Source organism: Trachypithecus francoisi, unplaced genomic scaffold, assembly GCF_009764315.1.
Source record: "Trachypithecus francoisi isolate TF-2019V2 unplaced genomic scaffold, Tfra_2.0 Lachesis_group0, whole genome shotgun sequence".
Classification (NCBI taxonomy): domain Eukaryota; kingdom Metazoa; phylum Chordata; class Mammalia; order Primates; family Cercopithecidae; genus Trachypithecus; species Trachypithecus francoisi.
This window is the reverse complement of record NW_022681453.1, coordinates 42,947,293-42,971,867: the sequence shown is the minus strand read 5'-3', so window position 1 is coordinate 42,971,867 and position 24,575 is coordinate 42,947,293. Positions and strand designations below refer to the sequence as shown.

At 35.2% G+C, this 24,575-nt stretch overlaps 1 protein-coding gene across 1 annotated transcript in view; it reads left to right on the top strand.

The window, feature by feature from the left end:
• CNTN3 (contactin 3) overlaps positions 1–24,575 on the top strand; it is a 340,550-nt gene that overhangs the window by 104,338 nt on the left and 211,637 nt on the right. The window contains exons 3-4 of the mRNA XM_033210477.1: positions 4,651–4,777; positions 18,120–18,295. Of these exons, the coding sequence (XP_033066368.1) occupies positions 4,651–4,777; positions 18,120–18,295 (303 nt within the window). The remainder of the gene's footprint in view (positions 1–4,650; positions 4,778–18,119; positions 18,296–24,575) is intronic.

Below are 24,575 nucleotides of genomic sequence, written 5' to 3'. Positions count from 1 at the left end.
CAGGTGATAAAATGCATTAGAGGTTTATTTTTCCAACACATGATGTTTGGAATTACGTGGTTCATGTTGGTTCAGAGATTCAAAGATGTGAGAGCTCTGGGTTGCCTTTTCTGTGACATTGTGTGTGTGTGTGCGTGTGTGTGTGTGTGTGTGTTTATGCACATATAGAAATATATATTTTATACACACACACACACACACACACACACACGTGTAGTGTTCTCCCGTATGGTGTCCAGTTGGTCTCAGTAGTTCCCAGCATTCTTTCCTTTTGTGAAAGTTTCCATATCAAAAAGGAAGGAAGGTGAGGTCAGCATTTTATTTACTTCAAAACACAATCAGAGTAGAGACTTTTATCTAGAAATTCTTACCAGGTTAACGGTTTGCTAAAGGTTGAATCTTGCTGCTACCCCACCCCCATCCCCAATTCATATGCTGAAGTCTCCAGTACCCTATTATTTGAAAATAGGGTCATTGCTAATGTCATTAGTTAAGATGAGGTCAGTAGAGTGGGCCCTCATCCATTAGGACTGGTGCCCTTATTAAAAAAGGAGAAATTTGGACACAGAGACACACATAAAGGGAAGATGATATGAGGAGAGATACAGGGAGAAGATAGCCATCTATAAACCAAGCAGAGAGGTCTGGAACAGATCCTTCTATCACAGTCCTCAGAAGATATCAACCCTGCTAACACCTTGATATAGACTTTCAGCCCTCTAAACTGTGAGACAATAAATTCTGTTTTGGAAGCCATGCAGTGTGTGGTACTTTGGTATAGCAACCCTAGAAAATGGATATACCCCCTTGGGCTATTAGTGGTCTCATAAGCCAATATCCCCTGGCTACCCTGCTTCCCAGCCAAGAATGACCAAGAGTTCTGGAATGCTAGTATCTCTGGAGCTTTCATTCTCCACAGTTAAAGGCAGACTCTAAGGGTTGGAAAGAAGGACAGGCGATAGCTGTTGAGTGGACTACCAGCAGCATCTGCCACAGCCAGTTTTCCCATGTGGCACATGTCTGGCATTCACATATTTGTTAAAGAAATGAAATATTCTGAGATCGAATACTTTATCTTCCTCTGACATTGGAAGCATATAAATGGAATTTTATTTTGGTCTTGTTTCTTTGGCATTTTCCAGCTTTAAACTACCATTGCCAAAATAGAAGATATCCCATTTCTAAAAAAAATTTCCATCTTTTAAAAGTTTTTTTCCTGAAGAATAGTAGGGGCTAGAATATAGATCTTATTTCACTGGCGGCATATGTTTTTACTTTCTTTGACCCAGGCTAGAACTCATTCTGTTTGGGTTTGATGCCTTGTAAGTGCATGGAATATTCCTTTCTAAATCCATGTCCTCTTACATTCTGTCTTTAATTGCATTGCCTACCCTTACACCCTGTTGTGATTTGCCCTGTGTTTTGAAATGCACTACTGGTTTTTGTTTTCCACGTAGATACGACATAGATCAGCAAGAAAAAATAGGATATGCTTTCCTTTTCCCTAGAAATTTCAGATACCATCATTGTCTTTTAGGAATTTCATTTCTTTTAGTAGAGTAATGCAACTTGCCCAGAATCCCTTCTCTATTTTTCTTTGTCAGTCTTCATAAAAATTGTATAGAGTATGACCATTAGAATTGATCGTCTGCGGTTTGATCTTTTATGTGACATTACCTTAGAAGCTCATAAAGCTTGTACATACATTCAAAGGCAGTTATTCCTTGTTGCCTGTAGGTGTTTGGGGGGGAAAATAACACCTTAGGATTGGATTTTTGGACCTATTAGTCCTGTTCGGAAATGTGATATGCCTCTTATTTTAGGTTGTATATTTAAAATTGAGCTTTGGAGCCAGGCTAGCATATCAAAAAAATGCCCCTGTCACAAAAAGTAAACTTTAACATCAATCTGAATGTTACATTGAATTCATTAGTTAGGCAAGGGGCCCCCTTCTGTTTTCAGACCAGGTGCTTTTAACTGGTTATGAATAGTTGTGTGAATAGTCAAGGTTCTGTCTTTTTGAGGATCAAATTCGTTTTGAAGAAAATGTTGGATAATTTCTTTTAGATTAGCAGAGACTTCAGAATCTATTCCTTTTAAGTTTATATTGCTGGCAAGAGACTAGAACATGAAACCCCAGCATCTCTCATCACCTATTTCATTCCCGTGAAGCAAGATTGAGTGGCCTTGTCCCTTTTCTGATTGTGAAGCATGCACTGACCTGTCATGTTTGATTCTTATTTTGTACTTACTTTTTAAGAGGCGTTGGAGGCTCCCAAATGACTGCTGATAGGCTGAAAGCCTTTATGAGCCTTAAATTTCAGAGATGGCAGATATGTGCCTCATAGGCTGTTAACTCCAGTGCCATCAGGAAATACTGAAGTTGAAAAAGCAGGCTGTTGGTTAATTTTCACCTCTGACCATATTGAGAACAGTGTGGCTTCCTGGAAAGGGTAACAAACCAAGAATGTGAGGACTGGGATTGATACCAGGTCTTTGACCAGGAAACTGTTACTATGGTCAGTCATTTAACCTCTCTGGGCCTCACTTCTTCTGGGGAGGCCAAACCATGTGCAAGGTGAGAAGATGAGCTCTGAAATTAAAATCTTAGCTTTATCAGTCACTAGGTGTAAAATAGTATCTGCCTCATATAGAGTTATTATGAGGATTGTTTCATCTTATTCATTCTACAGACCGATATTGAATATCTTCCATGTTCTAGGAGTTGAGAATACAGCAATGAATTCAATACAAATAAATAACAAACACATACATAAACATCTGTAGTGTTTATGTAGGGGAATCTCGTGAGGTTGTGAGATGTGCTTTGATATCTGTGGCTGGTGGAAATGAAGGGTGTGTAATGACTTTCGATGGGGGGAATGCACATGGTTGCATTTAAGCTGAGAAGGTGACATTTATGCTAAATTCTGAATGACAAAAAGAAACCAGAACACAAGAAGAGCAAGTGTGTGAGCCCAGAAGTGACACGAAGCTCAGCATGTCTGAGAAGCAGGAACAAGAGCAGTGTGGCTAGACCTCAGAGATCAGGAACTGGAGTTAGGGGAGCTTGAGATAGGAGAAGCAAAGCATGTAAATAGCTGCTTTGTGTGCCTGGCACATGGCTCATGGTACCTAGTTCAATGAATGTTAGCAAATTAGCAGTTATTATCCTTCTCTCAAAAGGATATCAGAAGAAAACGCTGCTAGTAGTTTAACATTTTTATTTAAAATTAATAGTGGCCTCTGGAGAAGACAAGTACTATCATTTGGGACATGACTTTTATTAGATGATGATGGGATGGGCAATTGAGTTTTTATTGTGACCACTTGAAGGAAATTTTTTGAACACTTCTCTTTGCCTTTTTCGTTTAAACCACTGCTTTCTTATCTCTACTAACCTTTCTTCTTTTGGTTTATCTCCCCAACTTTCCTGTTATTTCCAAATTTATACCATTATGTATACCATTATACCATTTATACCAAAATTATACCATTATGCCACCTAACCACTTTTAGGTGCAGTATTTGTCTTCTGTTGGGAATAATTATGGCATTTACCTCACAGAATATTCTGAGGAGTAATGAGCACATTTGGGCACATAGGATTTACTTGAAAATTTCAGCTTTAGCAGCTGCTATTTTTATCATTTCAATGATTATTTTAATCATATTGTTATTTATTGTTGATACACTTATGGTAAATTTTTTTTTAATGTTAACTGCTATTTGAAGTAGCTAAAATGCCAGTTCATTGTTTTGGGGCCTTTTTTGCTACTTTTTGATCTCGTTTTGTCTGACTTTTCATGGATTCTTTGTCTCTTATTCTGTTTATTCATTCTCTGAGTTAATAGAAACTCCTCTGTAATTTTGCTGAGCATTCCAAGCAAAATAGGAAAGTAAAGAGCTTTTTTTCCAGGGGGTGAATTTATTTGTTTTCAGAAATGCTATGGCAATGATTATACAACTGCAGTCCCATAAGCATTTGGTGGTGGCATTATCTTATTCTTTTGTGAACTTGTAAACTCATAGTACAATAGAGAGATTTTTTTGTCTCTATGTGGAAATTCTCCTCAGAGCACGTTCAAGTTCTCTTGGCCAAAGTAGAAACATCTTTAAAAAGATACTTGTTCAGTGCTGTATCTTCCTCTTCAATTTGCTACTAATAAAATGGGACATCCCACCAAATATTGAGTGTTTTTCATTCCAAATGGCAAAATAGCATTGTCAAGCTTAACATTTGCATGCCAAGCAGATTTTATGAAATTACGTAGGTGTTCAATTAGTTTTGAATTCAGCTTTAGTTTGGCAAAGAGGCTATGACAAAAAAGACTTGGGGTAATAGTGTGTTCACCAGTCTACACTTAGATGTAGTTTGTTGTTATAAAAAGTAATTGCTGCAGTATGAAGTGATCTTAATATGGAATATTTTTCATATCAATGTTAGTTCTCATAGAGTAGGTACTGTGCTGTTGAGTGGGTTAATTGATTCCCTTTAACAAAACAATGTCTACAGAGCATTTTGCTTTGTAGGCAAATGGAGCGGTACTAGATTTTTACTAGTTGCTTGTTTTCTTCAATACTGGAATGTAACTTTTTACAATACCTTTTACTGATTATTATTTTTTGGATGTTTCCCCCCCTATATAGGTGAGCTTCTCTTACAAGGCCCTGTGTTTGTCAAAGAACCCAGCAATAGTATTTTCCCTGTTGGTTCAGAAGATGAAAAAATAACTTTAAATTGTGAAGCAAGAGGCAGCCCGTCACCTCATTACAGGTACAGTGAAAAGTTTGAAAATTCAAATAAAAAAAACTAAACACATTTATGTGGAGATGGTGAATTTTCTTTGCTCCAGTATATTTATGCCATCAGTAAGAAAAAAATATATGAAGCTATAGTTGTATGATATATTCAACAGATTCAATATATGAAGATTTAAATCTATATATAGCATATATTTGATTAGTTATTGATCATGGCAGAATCCCTAAAGTAAGTCATGTCTTTTCATTGATTTTTAGTGCAATTTAATTTATAAACTTGGATTTACATTTATTGTGGGGATGAAATTGTGTTTTAAAGTTAATTTGAAATCATAGTTAAACAAATACTTCTGTGTCCCACCTTTCATTCATTTACCATTTTAATGGATTTGTGCTTGGAGATTCAATAAGTATGGAAGAATAAAACGCATTCTTACCAAAGTCATTTTAATGATTCTTGAAGAGAAAACATATTTCATTTGTTACATGTATATCAAGTTAAAGTCTATATTTTTAAGATTATATAAACAATTCCTCTTCACTGAAACCTTTCAAACATCATGAAAAGGTATAAGGAAAAAAGGAAAAAAAAATTCATACTCCCACCACCTTAAGAAAAAAATATTGATATTTTGGGGATGATGATGGATTATTTGGATCAGATGGGTATTTGTATTATTAAATAACCCAGGACTAATCATTTTTACTCTTAGGAGTGCTTTTGAGACCTACTTTCATGAAGAGATGAATTATTTATAAATTACATGCTGCATTCTTATAAGTGGTTGAAAGTATTCAAGACACCTTTAAAACAACACTCTTATCGCTTCTCGACCTTTTGGCTAAGATAAAGTGTAAAACAACACACTCTTTCATGCAATGTGAACGTCTACTACGAAAACCCCATTTACACTGTTAGTTTGCTTGAAAAACCTTTTCTATAATCTGCAGAATAAGCAAACTTCAGCCAGTATTAATAAAATTTTAAATGCTTAGAGTTGTAATTTAGATCTTACTGAACCTCTGTTGTTCTCTTAAACTATATAAATAATTGAAGCCAATAGTCATGGTAAATTGGGTCAGGATTGGGGTAGAAGGTAGGTTTTTGTATTTTTGCATCTGGAAGTAATCAAGATAGTCTCTTTCAACAATATTTAACAACATATTTTTTGAGGCCCTATTGTATACTTCAACAAAATAAGCATTTTAATTCCGGGTTCCTGATTAGAGTTGGCAAAGATGAGAAAAAGTTTTTCTCTGCCTCTACCTCTTTCTATAGAAATAAGAAGTTATTTAATAAAATCATTTTAAAAAGCAAGAAACTGTTTTATGAACTAGTTCCATTAATCAGACATAAGCATATGCCACATCTGGAAATATTTTCTTCTTATGGGGAAAGTTGAACAGATCAGCTTAACAAGACGTTATCCTGGAAATACTTTTTTCCACCATTTTTATATAGCATTCTAACACCTTTTAAATGCATCTGTTTGTTTCGCCCTGAAATGAAGGATTATTCTGATAGACATAGCTGTAAATATGATGAAGCAGCCATGTGAATGACTCATGTGTGGGCTCTTTTTCTGTTGTCAGGAAAGTTGTATTTCCTGGTGTTTATCTTATGAATAATTTGGTGATAAATGTGTTCAGCTGAAAAGTTGTCAAGATAGGAGATTTAGTCATATAGGAATGTATTTCTAAATGAATAGATTCATTATGTTTGTATAGTTTTATCACATAGCCAAATGTTTTGAGCTTAGATATCCAAAAATAACCTTGTGTAGTTATTATGTCTTTATATACTGGGTGCCTATTGTAATACCATGGAGTCTGTATTTAAATATATTGATAACATGTAAAATGTTGATAAAGAAGTTTCATTGTTTGCATAGTGATTTTTGTTTTATTTTACATCCTGGGATATCATCCTGTCATTTATATTTTACAATTTAAACAAAATCTGTAACTGAGACTAGGAGATGTGTGATTTATTAGTTTTAGGTTTGATAAATGAAGAAATTTAACATGTTTGGTATTGTTTGATGATTTTTGGTTTGTAGCCAAATAGAGCAGATACTTTGATTATAACTTTAAAAAATTTTCTAAAGTTAAGATTTCTAACCAATATAAAATTTCACTTAAACTAAAAGTTTATGATCACTAGAAATTGGGACCTAGAAAAGCACAAGGGAAGCTCTTTTCATTCTAAGAAATATCAGACTTTGTTTTAACAAGAAACAATCCCTTGTTATTCATGTTATCTGAGTGAGAAATAGATTGTGCCACTGCAGTAAATGGGGTATGGAAAAATGTGGATTGTAATGACAAATTTATCTTGTTAGATGACATCTTTATTTTTGGCCTTATTTTTTCCCTACCTTTTAACTTTAATATTCAACTAGGTAATATTTCACATTATTCTTTAAAATGGTTCAGAATAAAATATGCTTGCTTATTGTTATTTTTTTATTGTCCTTCAAAAATCACAAATAAATACTATAAATATATAATAACATCGAGGACATAAAAAGGAAGAATATGGTGGATTTTTTTACATGAAGTCAGAGAAAGCATTTTTTAACATATATAATCATAAATATAAGCAGATAGAGAGGCAGCCAAGGAGGAATATTAAGGAGCCATGTGAAACCACTTGTTAAAGGCAATCCGAACATATTTCTAAGGATTCGGAATAAAGTTAAAGAATCTTGTAAAGAATGTCCTTTGAAAGCCCAAAGCCTGCCTTATAGACTGATGCCAACTTGTCTGAAGAGTGATCTTGTCTTTGTTTTTATCCCATCAGGTAAAAAGAACTCTTAATTGGCCATGTTAGAAATCCAAAAGTTCAGAAATTCTCAAGAGAAATTACTTGTCTTAGGGTTTAATTGAGGATTTTATTCTTTTTTTTGCATTTCCCTGCTTGAGCCCCAAAGCCTATATTTAAAGGTTAATTAGTATTCAGTCTCATTGTAATTGCTGATAGTGCTGAAAGAGGTTACCCTGAGGAAGTATTAATACTTTTTCTAAATGGGAAAGATTTTCTTCCACTTTTTGTGGGGTTAGAAATGTCCAACCAACTATGCTAAGATGAAAGACCACAAATAGGAGAATCCCTGGTCACAGATGCTGATGTCATTTAAAGGGGTCACGTGTTTTAGTGAGTGGGGTAAAACAGGTACATGCCAACAGGGACCAGGAAAATAACAATATTGAAAGAGGAAGGCCTGCCTGAGAGCATATAGACATACTGAATAACGGCTGGAAACCGTCCATCATTCAGCCCCGAGCCTATCATCACGTGGCCATAACTGCTTCTCAGCACTGGCCAATTGTTACCATCTAGGAATCTTGGTCCGGTATTACCAAAGCTTTTTAAGAGAGTTTTAAAATTTAGATATTTTCATTTTGGAATCTCTCACTTTACTGTTAACTCTAATGTGGACCAAAAAAGATAAGTCTAAGTCTGAATGTGGCCCATGTGGGCCTTGTGTTTCCAACTTTTAGTCTAGCTCAAGACTTAGAGGTGTGCTGTCCAATATGGTAGCCAGTAACCACATGTGACCCTTGAAATTTAAATCAATTAAGTTAAACTAAAAATTCAGTTGTTCAGTCACAGCAGCTTCATTTCAAGTGCTTGGTAGCCACAGGTGGCTTGTTGCCACTGTATTCGACAGTACAGATGAATATGCCCAGGCTTGCAGAATGTTTCAGGTCGACCCCAGGGCCCACAACTCTTTTCTATAAATGCTCTTTCATTTTTCTGTCTTCACAAGGAAGTAAACAGAACATTATTCTCTTTCAGCTCTATAGGAACAGGTAAACACTTTTAATAGAGTGTAAGGAATCTTGGATACAGAAGTTGTAAGGGCTAAATATCATTGCAAAGTGGAGGTCTTTCCTGGCCACAGTTGCTTTTAAACGTGGTTCTCTATAATGGAGTCACATCCTGCACATATTTAATTTACTGGTAGTCAACTAAATGCATTCAGTATAAGAAAGAAAGGGAAAATAAAACAATATGCTAATTTCTGCTAACCATTTATTCAAGGAATGGATGTAAGGAAGGGAAGTCTGAGTTTATTTCTTGTCTATATATTGACAGATAGTAATGTATATCTAGGCACACAGAGTACTACACATAGTACTGTATTTGGCTATATATAGAGAGAGTGTATATATATATATATAGTATGTATGCTATCAATTCTATATACATATAGTGTTCCATTTTTAGAATATATAGTACATGTATAGTGTATGTGCTATATGCTATATAGTCTATATCATAATATAGTATATATATGACTTTTTAAGCATAATTTTGATTATACATTATTTGTTCTTTACATATTTCTTATTGCTATATAAGATCTGATATCATTGTTATTTTACTTTCATGCCTCAAGGCAAGACGAGTTATTGTTCCTCTAAAGTATTTTGACACTTAAATAAATGAAATCTTTTTTGTCAGATTTCTAAGTCCATTTCTCTGTGTTCATGCTCAAGTTCATCTCCTTTCCACATCCTGGCTTCTCTAGCTGGTGAGCTGTGGTCCCCACACCCACAGTCAGCCGGGGAGAGTAATGAAATAGCCACATGGTGGAATGAAGACAAAACATAAACACTAAAGAATATGTACAGTGCCTGAGGCAAACAGAGGTAGAGGTAAGAGCCTCTTACAGGGCTGTTTAAACTTGGTTGCATTGTCATCTCTCCCAGGAAGCCTTCTTGATATCCTTAGTGCTGGATTCTGTGCTCAAACAATATGCCCAACCATTGCATTGCATTATCCGTATGGTAAGGCTTATCAAAATGAAGTCAGATTGCCCTAGTAGACTGTAACTCCTTTAAAGGTGAAGACACCTTTAAAGGTGACGTGTGTTCTTCATTCTTACATTCCAAATGCCTAGCGAAATAGTGAATGCTTAATTGGTGGCATCAACAAAGTGGTATAAAGTTAATAAGGGGGAAAACAAATAACAGATTTTGGAATTGTATTATATTTCAGGAGTCAAGAATATCATGAAGGATCACAGGGTCAGAAGTTGTTAATAGTTTAATCTATAAGATATTCTTAAATGTGTATTGAGTCTTATTTTTTGGCTCCATTTAAAGACAAATTGCCTTGAGGTGACACAGATGGCTGCCTGGAACTCCAGGCTACTCATTTCTTCTGCAAAATGTCAACTGGAAGAGTAGGGTATCTTTCTCATAAATGTCATCAAAAGCTCTAAATGATGTCAGAAAAATGTGAAATAAAAATGACGCTAATCCTGTCAGTAGTCAATACCCAGCAGAGATATAAAGGTTAGATTTCAGATGTTAAAGGTGATAGTATAGCAAAATAAATCACATCCTTTGTTTCTCTTTCTTGTGTTTTTTCAGTGGGGCAAGGGGAATGGATATACACGTATTGAACAAACACAAGCTAAATCAGTTGGGTCACATTCACATTCTTAACCAATCAGTAAGGTTGGGACACGGAATGTTCTGACTGGCCAGGCCAGGGTCATGTGAGGAGGGGTTCTTTAAAGGAGAATGGAGGAGGTGCTACCAGGAAAAGCTAAGATGGCTGCAGGGAAGGCAATAAGGGAAAACATCTGTAACACTCCTTGAAATAATTTTAAGAGACTCCGTGATTGATATGAACCAGGTTAGAACCATGTAAAGTGAACAGTTGTTTTTAATCCCAATGTAGCTGTCTAATCTGTTTTATGTTTGTATGGATGTTCAAAATTTATCAGTGAGGGAGAAGTGGGAATCTATATCATAAAACACATTTTAAACATTCAGTTTTTTTAAAAAAAACAGCATCGCAACTTTAATTCATTTAGGTCTTTAGCAGTTATTGCTGAAGTCTAACTGGTTATTTTTGGATAAAGTATTGAATATGCAAATTCAGACATTCATTCTTTCAAAGGCTGCAATTATTCTCATCACTTCAGTAAACATATTAACAAACATTGCATTTGAACACAAACGCATTTGCTTATTAACTTGAAAGCTGCATCTAAAACCACAAATTGCTTCTGTGATTAAATTTCTGATTTTCCTGTCAAACCCCAAATCAAGTATTGCCTGTTGATTTAGTGTGGATGTATTTCCTAAACCCAAATCCCAGCCTCCCCAAATTTTAGTAAGTTATTTTGTTCTTTTCACATTGGTTTATGTTGAAGTTTAAAATGCAATGTTTGTTTTTCTCCAGAATATTGTTTGTATGTCCGTTGTCCAGACCAGATTTTGTGTGACAGAATAGATATTCTGAAAGATAATAGCTTTATATAATTGACTGTGAGGTGAATTCTATTTGGGGATCATTTTTTAAACTACTTGAAGTCATTTATTTTCAGTTTTGTTAGCCTCAATTTCAGGTCGTGATATTGTCTAGCCTTATTAGCAAGTTCAAATGGAAGACACAATTTAGAGCCTACTGCTTTAAATTATACCAATGACAAAATACATCTGTGTTTATATTCATTATTGTTATTCCATACCATCGTGGTTTTGTGGAAAGGTTGTCATTGCTGATAATAACTAATATGTTAAATAATAATAACTAGTAAGATAAAGGAAAACAGTGATGCATTAATTCTCTATCTTTAAGATTGTTTATTGACAATAAGGATGACCACAGTCAGTGAAGACTATGTGGAGGTTAGTTATGGCTAGGGTAGAGAATAGAATTAGATTGCTTTATTCAAGAAATTTCTACTAGTCCCTGTCAGGTACAAAGTATGATGCCTGATGGTAGAAATTCAACAGTATTGAAATAGCCATTATCCAGTGGAGCTTAAATACTTTGAAAAGCACCTTTTGACCCTTAGAATTTAGGCTTTTTTACTGATTTTACTCATTTTATACAGATTTGTGTTTACACACACACACACACACACATTCATTTTCTTTCTCTCTCTCATAGTTTATTCTTTGTATTGGAAGGCAGTGATTTGTATACCCTCAGTCACTGATGTTTTAGTTTATTTCCTGAAAGTGACAATGAAAGTTTTTATCATTTAGGAGTAATAACTACCAGTTTTGAAATATCTCCTGTGTCAGGTACATTATGCTTTCTATTCAAGAATCAAAAATTGTTGGCCTCAGGGCATGCAGCTGTTTTAAGGAAATTGTATTCAAATTCATTTATAGGTGGAAATCTGCCTTAGACTCCACCATTATATTTTATTAGGCTTGGTCCAATTCTCTCAGACACTATCTTTTCTAGCCAGTGTCCCTGTTGTGTATAGAAAATGTAACTAAGATTTAAAAGAAGGGGATTGATCAAAGGTACGCTGACTTAAGTAGGCCAGTAACCCAGGACTTCTAATTCCAGTACCCCAAATATTTCTCTCTGATTATTGACTGAGACAGAAATTCACATAGAACCTTCACACAAACCAGTTTAAAAGGATGAGAGCTCATTGAGAATTACTAGATTTGTGAAATATGAGTAATAAATCATTTCTCACTTGTGATTCTAAAAGCAAATTCTAATTTGTATAGAATGAGTGTTTGAACACTGAAGGCTGACACTGAACTTATAGGATCATTCAAGAGTGTTACAACATCATGATTATGCAAAGGTGTTTAATTTTGTGACATTTACCACCAAGCTGAAGCTACAAGGCTAGTCTGCTTCTGGAGCACAATGTAAATGTTCTATGATTGAAATGCTGGTGTGTGTAGCCGCAAGAGACATGAGGTTGCCTTCTTTTGCTCCAGATCACTGCATTAAGCCTTTTGGAATGGGATTTGGGAATGCAAATATACTTTTATGAAGTTTTAAATAATTTTCATATTTCAAAAAGATTTCATTCTGATAGAGTTCCTGGTGAACTTTTAAATTCCTTGATAAAAGTAGAAATTTGTCACTTGTACAAAGAATTATGAATATGCATAACCAAAAGGCAATGTTTACTACTAAAAGCTTCCCAAATTTATGACCTGAGTGTGCCGTTTACCTCTCATACCTTACTACTGAGTGTTGTGTTCGTGAAGCCTGGACAGTTGGATTACAGTTTCCTGCAAAGAAAATGAGTCTAATGTGAAGATTTATTGGACACATACTTTGGAAAAGAAGGAGCTGAGCCTGCATATCCCTTCAGGTTTTGTTTGTTTGTTTGAGACAGGATCTGGCTCTGTCTCCAACTTTGGAGTGCAGTGGTGCCATCTCAGCTGGCGGCAAGCTCCATCTCCCAGGCTCAAGCCCTCTCACCCTAGTCTCCCGAGTAGTGGGGACTACAGGTGCATGCCATCACACCTGGCTAGTTTTCACATTTTTTTGTAAAGACGGGGTTTTGCCATGTTACCCAGGCTGGTCTCAAACTAGTGGCTTCAAGAGATCTGCCCAGCTTGACCTCCCAAAGTATTAGGATTAAAGGCATGAGCCACTGTGCCTGGCCCTTATTATTCATTTCTTACATGAATGAAAATACTGACATACTTAGAAGTCAGTCCCAAATATGAGTATTTTGCGTTAGTAACTTAGGTATACTATTTTGTTTCTTGGGGTAAAATATTAATAACTGTTGGCAGCTTAGGCCCAGAGATTACTTGCACATTTCAGAGTTTAAACAAAGACAACCCTTTTGAATTCACATATTTTCAGGAAGAGGAAAAACAATCAATGTTTAATAAGATATTGAGAAATTTTATATAACCTGGGGTGAGCTCCATTTAATGATGACTAGTATTAGGCAGGAGAAAAATAATTATATTGCTTTGTTAAAATAAACATTCTTCTGGTTATGGCAAGTATAATTTAGCTCTAAAGAGTTTACTAACTCGAATGCACTAATACTTTGGGAACATATTTAAAAATGCAGGAACATATTTTTAAAATAATAGTCTTTGCCTTTTCACATTGTGAAATAATCTAGGGATTGTGTCTGTATGATGAATACCTAACTAAAGGAAGTGAGAAGCATTTGTGTGTAATGGAACAAATCTTTTCCATTTTGGTTCTTTAGTCAAAACTTAAGGATGATAGCTTTTACATGTGTCGATACATAATGAAATAAAGTATATTCCAGCATATTTTATAGTTTCTTAAATCTTTCCAGCTGTTAAATCCATAAGAATAAGTGCTTCTCCATATTTTATTTATCTTTAAAATTTTCCATATAGCCACTGTACCTTGATTATTCTTCAGCCAAACACAAAAACACAATTTTCAAATGAAGCCATCAGGCATGCTTAGTCAGGCCATAAACATTCTAACTCCTGAGCTAAAAAGTGTTTTTTCCTATAAAAATTGCTCTTTTTAGGTGAGGAAAACTCAAGTGCCCTTTGTCATGAGAGTCTATCATTCAAAAGTGTTTGAATTTAACTGCATCTTTCCTGATTTGTGTTTAGAGGAGTTTGTCCTGCTGCAAGCATTTAGTCACTTAGTAACTGAGAAATCTCTTACAGCTTAAAAAATTAAACCCACCCACTTGTGATTTACTGTCAGATGTATTCTTTAAAAGTCAGTGTCAGTATATGTTCTCAGCCTACTTTTTGCTGACTTCTCAGGGCAGGTACCAATGTCGTCCAACCATATGTGGAAGACATAGTCTGTTCCATGTAAAAGGAGAGGACTAAAAGCATTGAATCGAACATAGAACTAACGTGCTTGATAGGAATGGAACAAAAGAGAAACAAAGGGGACAGATGGGTTTGCAGCCTTTGATGGGGCCTCCTCCCGTACTAGCCATGACATTTGCCTGTTTGTTGAATGCCTACCCTGTGGAAGCACTGAGCTGAGAGCTTTGCATACATTGTCTGAGTAAATTTGAAGAGCAATCCTATGGGATAGATGGCATTCTCTCCATTTTATATGTTAAAAGCTTAGGTTCAGGAGTGTTAGGTCATTTTCCATGGCCATGCGGTGGGTGTCAGGTGAGTCCAACTGATAAACCAATGAGCAGTTGTTACTGAATTCCATTTCTTTTCATTATACTGTTGCTTGAAAGTCATAGCTAAGGCCTGGGGATTAGGCAGAGGGAGTCGGGGTGGGAACAGAAACTAGGAAACTAGGGGAAAAAAAAATCTACAAAAATGTGAGCTTCAGGAAGTCAAGAACCTTTTACCACAACTTCAGAACATGGAAAATTGCCCAATATAGACACTTCATAAATGTTTTTTTGCTGACTGAGAAGAAGGGAGGGAGGGAGGAAGAGAGGAAGGGAGGGAGAGAGGGAAGGAGGGAAGGAGGGAAGGAGGGAGGGAGGGAGGGAAGGAAGGAAGGAAGGAAGGAAGGAAGGAAGGAAGGAGAGAAGGAAGGAAGGAAGGAGAGGGAGGGAAGGGCTTTCTAATCGGCTGTTGAATATGAAATAGGCTAAATTAAAAGTGAGCAGTTCTTTTCTGCTTGTGTCTACTGTAGGCAGTCCATGGTTACTTTTGGGGGATGGTCTAGATCAGTTCTTCTCAAACTTGAATATGCATATTAGACCCTGGGAAATCTTAAGATGCAGATTCTGACTCAGTAGATGTGGGGTATTGCCCCAGATTATGCATCTCCAACAGGCTCTCATGGGGTGTTGATGCTGGCCTGCAGACCATATTGTGTTTCAGAGTATTCACAAAGAGTGTAGATGGACACTTCTTCTTTATTTTGCTTGCTTTTCTGAATTTCTGTGGTTCTAGGACTTGGGATTGAATAAGATGAAAGAAGGTTTATGAGTGCTCCCATTTCAAATTCAAACCTTAAGGTAGACCTAAAATCAAAATGAGACACAAATGTTCATGCAGATATGAAATTGACTTGGGAAGGATCATAAGAGAATTACTTTACAAGTAAACCAAACAAAAACCAACAGCAGAAATCTGCCATAAATGAAAAAGATGTCGCTTTTTCTTTCTAATTTTGTTCCAGTTCAAAAGAGAAGGGCTAGAATCTCCAGTGTGTCCTCTTAATTTCATTTGGGTCTTCTTATTAAAATGTTGCTTTAAGACCTAAGGAGTTCGTATGTGAAGGAAAAAAGAAAAAGTGAGAAACCCTTGATTTTTAAAATTAGCAAATGATAAAATATCACTTTGAGCAGTATGGATTAAACTTATAAACTCAGCCATTTTCTTTACTACTCCGTCATTAAAACTTCATTATGCATTATTTCTGATATAGAAAATGATATAGACATACAATAGGGCATAATGATGAACTTCCATATAATTACTTCTTAATTTAAGAACTAAAACCAAAAAAGCTAAATTTCCCGGTGTAGGCCCTCTAAACACATCCTACTATCTCTCTGTGAGAGCTTTAAAATACCTTACAGTTGAAGTTTATGGCCGGGCATGGTGGCTCACGCCTGTAATCCCAGCACTTTGAAAGGCTGAGGCAGGTGGATCACGAGGTCAGGAGGTTGAGACCATTCTGGCTAACACAGTGAAATCCTGTCTCTACTAAAAATGCAAAAACATTAGCCAGGCCTAGAGGTGGGTGCCTGTAGTCCCAGCTACTCAGGAGGCTGAGGCAGGAGAATTGCGTGAACTCAGGAGGCAGAGCTTGCAGTGAACTGACATTGTGCCACTACACTCCAGCCTGGGCGACAGAGAGAGACTCAGTTCTCAAAAAAAAAAAAAAAAAGTTGAGATTTATAATTTTCATACCTTTTAAAATACACTTAGTACATAATTAATAATTATATATTATTGTATTATACTGTATAATTATACAGTATAATTATATATAAAATATAATGTATGATTATATATTATAATGTATTATACATTTTAATGTAGTAAGTAGATTTTAAAAGGTCTGAAAATTATACACCTCAACTATGTTTTAAAACTTCACATAAACGGTATCTAACTGAATGTTTTAATTTACTTTTTTATGTACCATTGCTTGAGTCATCCCTGTTTATAAAAGTGGCCCATTTTCACAATTGTATAATATTCCATTTAACTTTATGCACTTGTGAGATGATGTTCACATTTCATCTCTTTGTATGTTTTCACAAAATATGTGCAGGTTAAATATTTTATATTTTAAAGCAACAATTTAGAGATGGCCCATAGCATCACTGAAGAACTCTGAGCTGGAATTCAAGTAGATGCGTGCAGGGGCCATTGAAAACAATATGCTAAGAATAGATAGGGCTCAAGGACAGTATCTCCAGTTGAACTTTTAATGAACTCCCGTAGGCGCCAAAAAGGCAGACAAATAAGGAAGAGCCTAGAGACAAGGAACTAAGCAGAAGGTTACATCTGGGTAGAGAAAGTTTGTTTTGCATTGTGTTATTTCTGCTGACATGAGATCTATGGAGTATAAATAAAGTGAGGCGGAGGCTCGGGGTGCGGCCGCCATGTTCTCTGTTTGTCTTTGTCTCTTGTGTCTGTTCATTGTCCACCATCCCCGGCGCGGTCCTCAATAGATGCGACTCCTGATCCCACCAAGTAATAGTTTTGGGGACAGTTGTCAACTCACACAGTTGCTTTATTAAAATCATTATCTATAAAATGGGCATGATATTTTTCATTTTTGGTAAATTATTATAAAGAATAGTTGATATGACCATTGTTATAATATGCTACAATTTACAGAACTGATGGCAGTGTAATTTCATTATAAAAATTGGGTCATCTAGGAGGTGGGTGCCCTGTTTTTTACAGTAATGTGTTCTTGAGATTGTGGGATGTGAATGAGTGTTTAAAACACCCGTGAGACGTCAAGCATACTTACTGTTTAAAAACTTTCAGCTTAAAAACTCTTATTTAAAAACCAGCTTCTCTCTTCGTTTATCTTGAGGCTTCTCATTGATAAATATGGCTCTGGGGTGAGTGCCTTTACTTTTTCCGACCCCCTAGGTGGTGTTTATGTCTTTTACCACAGTGTACCATTTTGTAAATAGCACTGTGATGGCTTAGAAAAGTGGAGAATGCCTCGGGGACAGGTATTTACCCAGATAAATTGAAATGGATAGTTGAGCACTTACCCAATTAGTTTATTAAATGTGCCCAGTCAATCTGGATAAATCAAAGAAATGTGCTGTTGTCTTCCTTCATTGTCAGCAGGAGCTTGGCCTAAAGTATCTGAGATAATTACCTCAGCTTTCTAATTCATCTTTGCCTTTGCAGACCTAGCCTAACTTTTCCCCTAGTGAGCAAACAAAATCATTCCCATCTCCTAAGAAACGTTTAAAACCCTTTAACTTATAGATGCTACTCTATTGTACTTTCTACTGTGCTTTAACTTTTTGTTTCTGATACATACTTGGCCATATTTGATCTTCAGTTATGTAACACTTGAATAATATATGTATCACTTTTTACTTATGTGAGGGATAATGTTTGAAGTAGATTTTATAATGGAGAGCCTTCTTTTAAGTTAAAAATACTAAGGGGGGAAAACCTTGATATTTGTTTTACAGATGGCAACTGAATGGAAGTGATATTGATACGAATATGGAACATCGTTATAAGTTGAATGGAGGAAATCTTGTGGTTATTAGCCCCAACAGAAATTGGGATACAGGAACTTACCAATGTTTTGCAACAAATTCACTTGGAACAATTGTCAGCAGAGAAGCCAAGCTTCAGTTTGCCTGTAAGTTTATGTTCACATGTCTAGCAAATCCAACATTAGAAAATAGGTAACTTAATTTGTATAGTTGTTTTGGATTTCAGAAATGATACGTAGATTTTATTAATTCAATAAATAGGCTGAGAAGGCAATTCAGTATGATTTTTGGACACTTTGTAGTGTTCAAATCAGAACTTAAAGTGTGTGTGTGTGTGTGCATGTGTGCATGTAGGGGTATGTGTGTGTGTGTGTTCTATTTTAGTATTTCACAAGGATTCTGTTTAGGGAAAAGAATGCAGTTGAGGATATTTTTATTAAGCAGCTACTGTGTGCATTGTACTGTAGAAAAAATATGAAAGAATTGTCAGATATGGTCCTTGCTTTTGAAGAACATTTAGAAAATTCCATCTGACAAACCTGAAAATATTAAAGAATAAAGACTGTGAGAACAAGAAGAAATTAACATATGTGGTGACATGTTGTTGACTCCTCTGGGGTCTTGTCACAGATGACCTCACACATTACCCTCAGCACAGCTCCCACTGAGGCCTGGGCTCTAGAAGCCCTTTAACCAAATAACCATGTTATTTGGACCTGGGTGGACACATAGCTCAACCTGAGAAAGTTGCATGCTTTCTCTAGAAAATTTGGACTTGGACCCAGAGGCCCAATTTATTTATTTATTTATTTATTTATTTATTTATTTATTTATTTATTTTGAGACGGAGTCTCGCTCTGTCGCCCAGGCTGGAGTGCAGTGGCCGGATCTCAGCTCACTGCAAGCTCCGCCTCCCGGGTTCCCGCCATTCTCCTGCCTCAGCCTCCCGAGTAGCTGGGACTACAGGCGCCCGCCACCTCGCCCGGCTAGTTTTTTGTATTTTTTAGTAGAGACGGGGTTTCACCGTGTTAGTCAGGATGGTCTCGATCTCCTGACCTCGTGATCCGCCCGTCTCGGCCTCCCAAAGTGCTGGGATTACAGGCTTGAGCCACCGCGCCCGGCCAATTTATTTTTTATCTTTGCTTATTTTCTCTCTCTTTTTTTTTTTGTTTCTTTTCACTAGTCTCTCTTTATTTTAGCTGTGTATTTTGTACATAATGCAAAGCATGATTACCTTGGTTCTAAGATTTCTTTTAGTTATTTACACCTAATAAGTCTGAAATTGCAAAGCATGTGTTCTTATAATGAGATAGTATTCTTTCTGTTTTCCCCATAAAATTTTTATTAAATTAATGATGGGTCATTTAATGCATGACCTATTCTTTTGCTTTCTATTTTAATAATGGCAAGGGTTGACTTCGCTTGTGCCATTATATTCTGTGTGTTCTGTTTTTCATATTTATTTGTTCTTTCCTTTGTTTTATCTTTATTTTTGTTCTGCAGGCAAAATATTTTTTACTTGTATCTTCCCTGCATATTTTGAAAGCTATATGTGATGTTTATATTATACAACTAGTTACCTGTAAGTTTACTAAAGTACTTTGTATATATTTCTCTAATAGCCAGAATTTATTTTTTGAAGGCTTCTCCATTGTAAACAAAGAGTTTAGTTTCCTTTTTCCTCTTGCGCTATGTTTTGCAGTCTTATTGCAATTTCCATGGTTATTGATTTAAATTGTGTTATTTTAATATATACAGGAATATATATATGTTTGTATATGTATAAATATGTATGTATTAGTCTTCTCATAGATCATTGTGTATGTGCATATAGTTGTTAACCAGAATTTTGCCAAAATCTATGATGTATCTATGTTTTACCTGGTGTTAGTGCCAACTACCAGACCTCTTCTTATTTTTATATTCTAATTTTTTAAAATTTCTCAATAAATTTTAAAATATTTGTAACATTTACTATGTTACATTAAGAAAATTCAAGTATGTTTGATGCTTTTTCATTTTAAGGAATGTCATCGTATTCTCTTAAATGTGAGGACATCATTTGGTTGATAATAAATGTTGAGTCTTGGAGCTGTTTAACAGAGAATTCCAAGTGTTTTGCTCTGTTGTCTTCTGAAATTAGTGCTGCTGAAGAGAGGAAGGTGGCCAGGCTAATTTCTGGCTTTGGGGAGCTTACCATCACCCCTTGTATTTTGGGGTTCACTTGGTTGTATATAGGAGGATTATTTTTTCTTCCTCTTTTTAGTTTAGAACATACAGATTTCCAGCATATAGGTAAGTTTAGGTTATTTTAATTTACTTTGCTTAGAACTTGAAAAATTCTTTTTTTGTACTTATACATTTTGTATACAGTTCAGGAGAGTTCCCTTTTTTATATTTTAGTTTTATGTTCAATTTATATTTTCAAATGGCATGATCATTTATGTTGGATTTCTTTTTTTGTGTCCCATTCTTTGAAATTCTTTTCATCTCAGACTGTTCTTTCCTATGACTTCCTGTTCCTGATTCATAGGTACCACATCTTTTTGTATTCTTTTGAAGGTACAGTCAGTTTTCTGAATTGCTATTTTAGCTCTTAGAGGCAGGGTTTCCTCCAGCACTTCCATTTGGTGTTTCCATTTTTATGCTTAAGTATGTTCAATAGGTCCTAAAACAAATCGTGTCTAAACTCAGTCTTTGTCTACAAGATGGTGTTGGTGGACTACCCAGGCCCTGCAGTCTTTGCCCTGTGAAGAGTGGGAGATGAGCAATTCCCAGCCTAATTCCTTGTTTCTAGGAGTCATTCCTCTTATAAAGTGATATATACATTCCTCTAGTGATGTTTTTCTACTATGGATTCTTCATTTCATACCTGATAACATGTGAAGAAATATAATTAACTTACAGGTATTTCCTCAGTCAGCCCCTCTTGAAAAGTATCACTTGTATGAGAAAAAAAAAGTATGACTTAGTGTATGAGAAAATACCTCTAAAATTATCTTGCACCTCTTGCGGTCTGCCCTAGTTTCTGGCCAGCACTTTATAGAGGCAGAGTGGGGTGAAGTTGTTGAATGAGGGATGGGATTTTACTCTACTTAAGAGCTAATAAGCTAGTCTGTTACTGTTTCATAGATGCTGAAAGAAGACAAGAGACTACCAGGTCAGTGACTAAGAACTTTAATTATTCTTGGAACATAAAGCATCAGGAGGTATAGCATGTTTGATTGAGTTCCCCTTAACTCCAAGTCCCACAGAGAGATGCAATAAGGCTAGGGTAGATACTGCACCCGTCTGTGAGAAACACTGGGCTTAGAGAATCCTTATCTCTTTTACAGCAAACAGTAAGCGAGCCTGGTCCTTGTCCTAGAGGGAGACATTACCTTATCCCTCCAGGTTACTTTCTGCAAACACATCCCTGAAATGAGGACATGACAATGAGCAGTTAGACCATTCATTCCTTCTTGGCACACCCAGCAAAAACTTGCGAGAGAGCCCAGAGCACATGGCAGATTGCCTCTCCCAACAGAAATTATTCATTTTTTTTTGTTTGGTACTGTCCTTGAGTTTCTGAGTTGGGGTGCACCATGTGAGGATACATAAGGTGAGTGAAGTACCAACTATTTTCCTACCTTTATTATAATTCTCCCTTTCATAAAGCAAACCTAAGATGTAACATTGAATACCTTGGGTTTCTCCTCAGTCTGTCTCCCTCTGCTTTACAAGTTTTATTTATTCCCCATATATTGATATTTAATTGCTCAGCTGTGTTGCTGTACAGTGAAATTATATTTTTTGTTTTATTTGGCACTTTTGGTGTTTTTCTAAGTGTTTTATTTGGAAGTTACAAGAACAACATTGGGTATTCTTCACCTGACACCACAATGGACTGGAAAGATAAAAAATGTGTTTTAATATTCATGTGGTTGGGACATAGATTTCTAATAAAGAAACCAAAGAAGATGGCAAAAGAAGTAGAAGATATTTAATACATCAGTAATTCCAAATTATTAGCTACAGTAGAACATTGCTTTAACTTCATAGCCTTGAAGAAAAAGTAATACGCTAACCGAAAGAAGAGATGAGAATGGAGATCCTTGTATTGTATTAGTAGGGTGCTCATGACTTCAGAGGAATCTTAACTGTCTTTGCTGCAGGCAAATGGATGTTCAAGTGCTGTCATTGAAAAACGTTCTCTCTAATTGTTCAATTTAGCTGTGTCTATGTTGTATGTTTATATGATTAACCGTAACTTCTTTGTTTCTCTGAGCTATGGAGAAAGTACTTCTGTGTCCTTCATGGATAAATGAGTAAATGAAAATATGGTTGATGCTCCACTTTTAACATTAGTGAAAAACTAAAGAAATTGTATCTTAATTTTCCAGTTGCTTGAAAATAGTGGTTGTGATAAAATGAAAGTGAAAAGGCCATACATCTGATATGTTTACCCTAGATTTTTTAGTTTCCCTTTACCAGATAATTATCAACTAGTTTAGTTTTTATAATGAATTATTTATTATTTTAAATTATTTTCTTAGTTTTACTGGGATAGTGGTGCTGTCTTTCTCCTTTATTCTGTTAATATGGTGAACATTTATTAGTATTAAGTGACCTTCTGTTCCTGGGTTAGTTTCAACTTGGTGTTTATGCAATTTAAAAAAATACTTCGATGTTAGCTGTTAGCTGATATTTTCTGTAGTACTTTTGCCTATTTATCCTTTTCTGGCTATCCTTTTTTGGCTTTGATTTCAAAGTTATTTTCACCTCTAAAAGTGACTTGGAGATTATTCTTTATTTTTTCTATTCACTTGAAAATGTTGACAAATAGTGGAATTATCTTTTCCTTGAAAAAGATGTATAACTTAGGCTTGGAGTTTCCTTTGATGAAACGTTTTAACTATTGGTTGAATGTATTGAGTAGTTATAGGACTAATCATACTATTTCTTTGTGATAAGCTATATATTTTCCGGGAATTTTATCCATTTCATTTGTGTTTTCTAATATATTGGTAAAAATGTTTCAAATGTTTTAAAATTATTTTTCTCATTTCTGCTTTATCTAGACATATATTTAATGTTCCTTTATAAATATCATCTTGGTACAGTTTTAAAATATAATTTGTTGGAATTTGATGTTACTATTCCTCACTTCCAAATTTCTACACTCTATTGCATTTGTTTTTCTCTTATCTTTATTGTTCTTCCAAAGTTCTGGTATTTTTTATAATTCTTTTCTAATTATTTAACTTGTATGGTTAACTTATTGTTTTCTATACTTTATTCTCTTCTGATATAAATTTGTATGGTTTTAAATTTCCCTGAAAGTACAGTTTTAGCTGTATTCAAAGATTAGACATATAGCATATTTGTTATGCTTCAGTTCAGTAAATGTTATAATTTCATTATAATTTTCTTTGATTTATGAGCTATGAGATGTGACATGTATTTTAAATTTCCAAACGTGGAGTTTTACAGTCATCTTTTGATACTGATTTCTAATGTAGTAGCCCATTGACCAGACAATGGACTATAAGATATTAATTCTTGGAAATTGTTGATATTTTTTCTGTGGCCAACATATCATTAGTTTTTTATAAATGATTCATATGTCGTTGAAAAAAAAAAGGATATTCTCTTAATACTGGGTATGGTGTTCTCCATATGTTCATTGGGTTAAACTTGTTAATTATATTGCTCAAATCACCTATATCATTACTGATGCCTAATCTATCATTTTTCTCTCACATTGATGGTGGCTTTTTTAGTTTCTGCTGGTATTTCTATTTAAACTGTATGTATTTGTGTCTAAAAATTATTTGTGTCTAGAAATTTAGAATGACTGTATTTTTTGTCAACAAGTGGTGACAGACACTATCTTTAATAGAGCATCTTGCCTTCTAGTTTATATGGCAATATATTAATATTGTTATATTAATACAGTCTGATTTTTATGTTCTTTTTTTTCTTTCTTCCTTTCATGTGGATTGGTTGAATTGCCTTCTCCCTCAAAAGCATTGGATGTTATACATTCTACTTATTTTCTTATAGTAACTGCCCTAGAAATTTTTGTATCTATGTTTAACAAAGTCTAAAGTTAACCAATATCTCCAACAATGAGGATTATAATGTTTTAAACAGTACAGCCCACCTCCAGAATCTTATACTATTTTTGCTGAATATTTTTTGTTGAATTTTTAAGCCCGTGAATTAGACAATACTGCTAATGTTCCGATTATCTTCTAGTTTTTCTTCTACATCAGAAATAATGTGAGCATGTGCAAATATCTCCTTTTTTTATTTTTAAGGAAAACATCAAGCTTTTGTCCCTATTTTCTCTATTTTTCCTTTTTAGAAGAAACTACTTTCGGCCGGGCGCAGTGGCTCAAGCCTGTAATCCCAGGACTTTGGGAGGCCGAGACAGGCAGATCA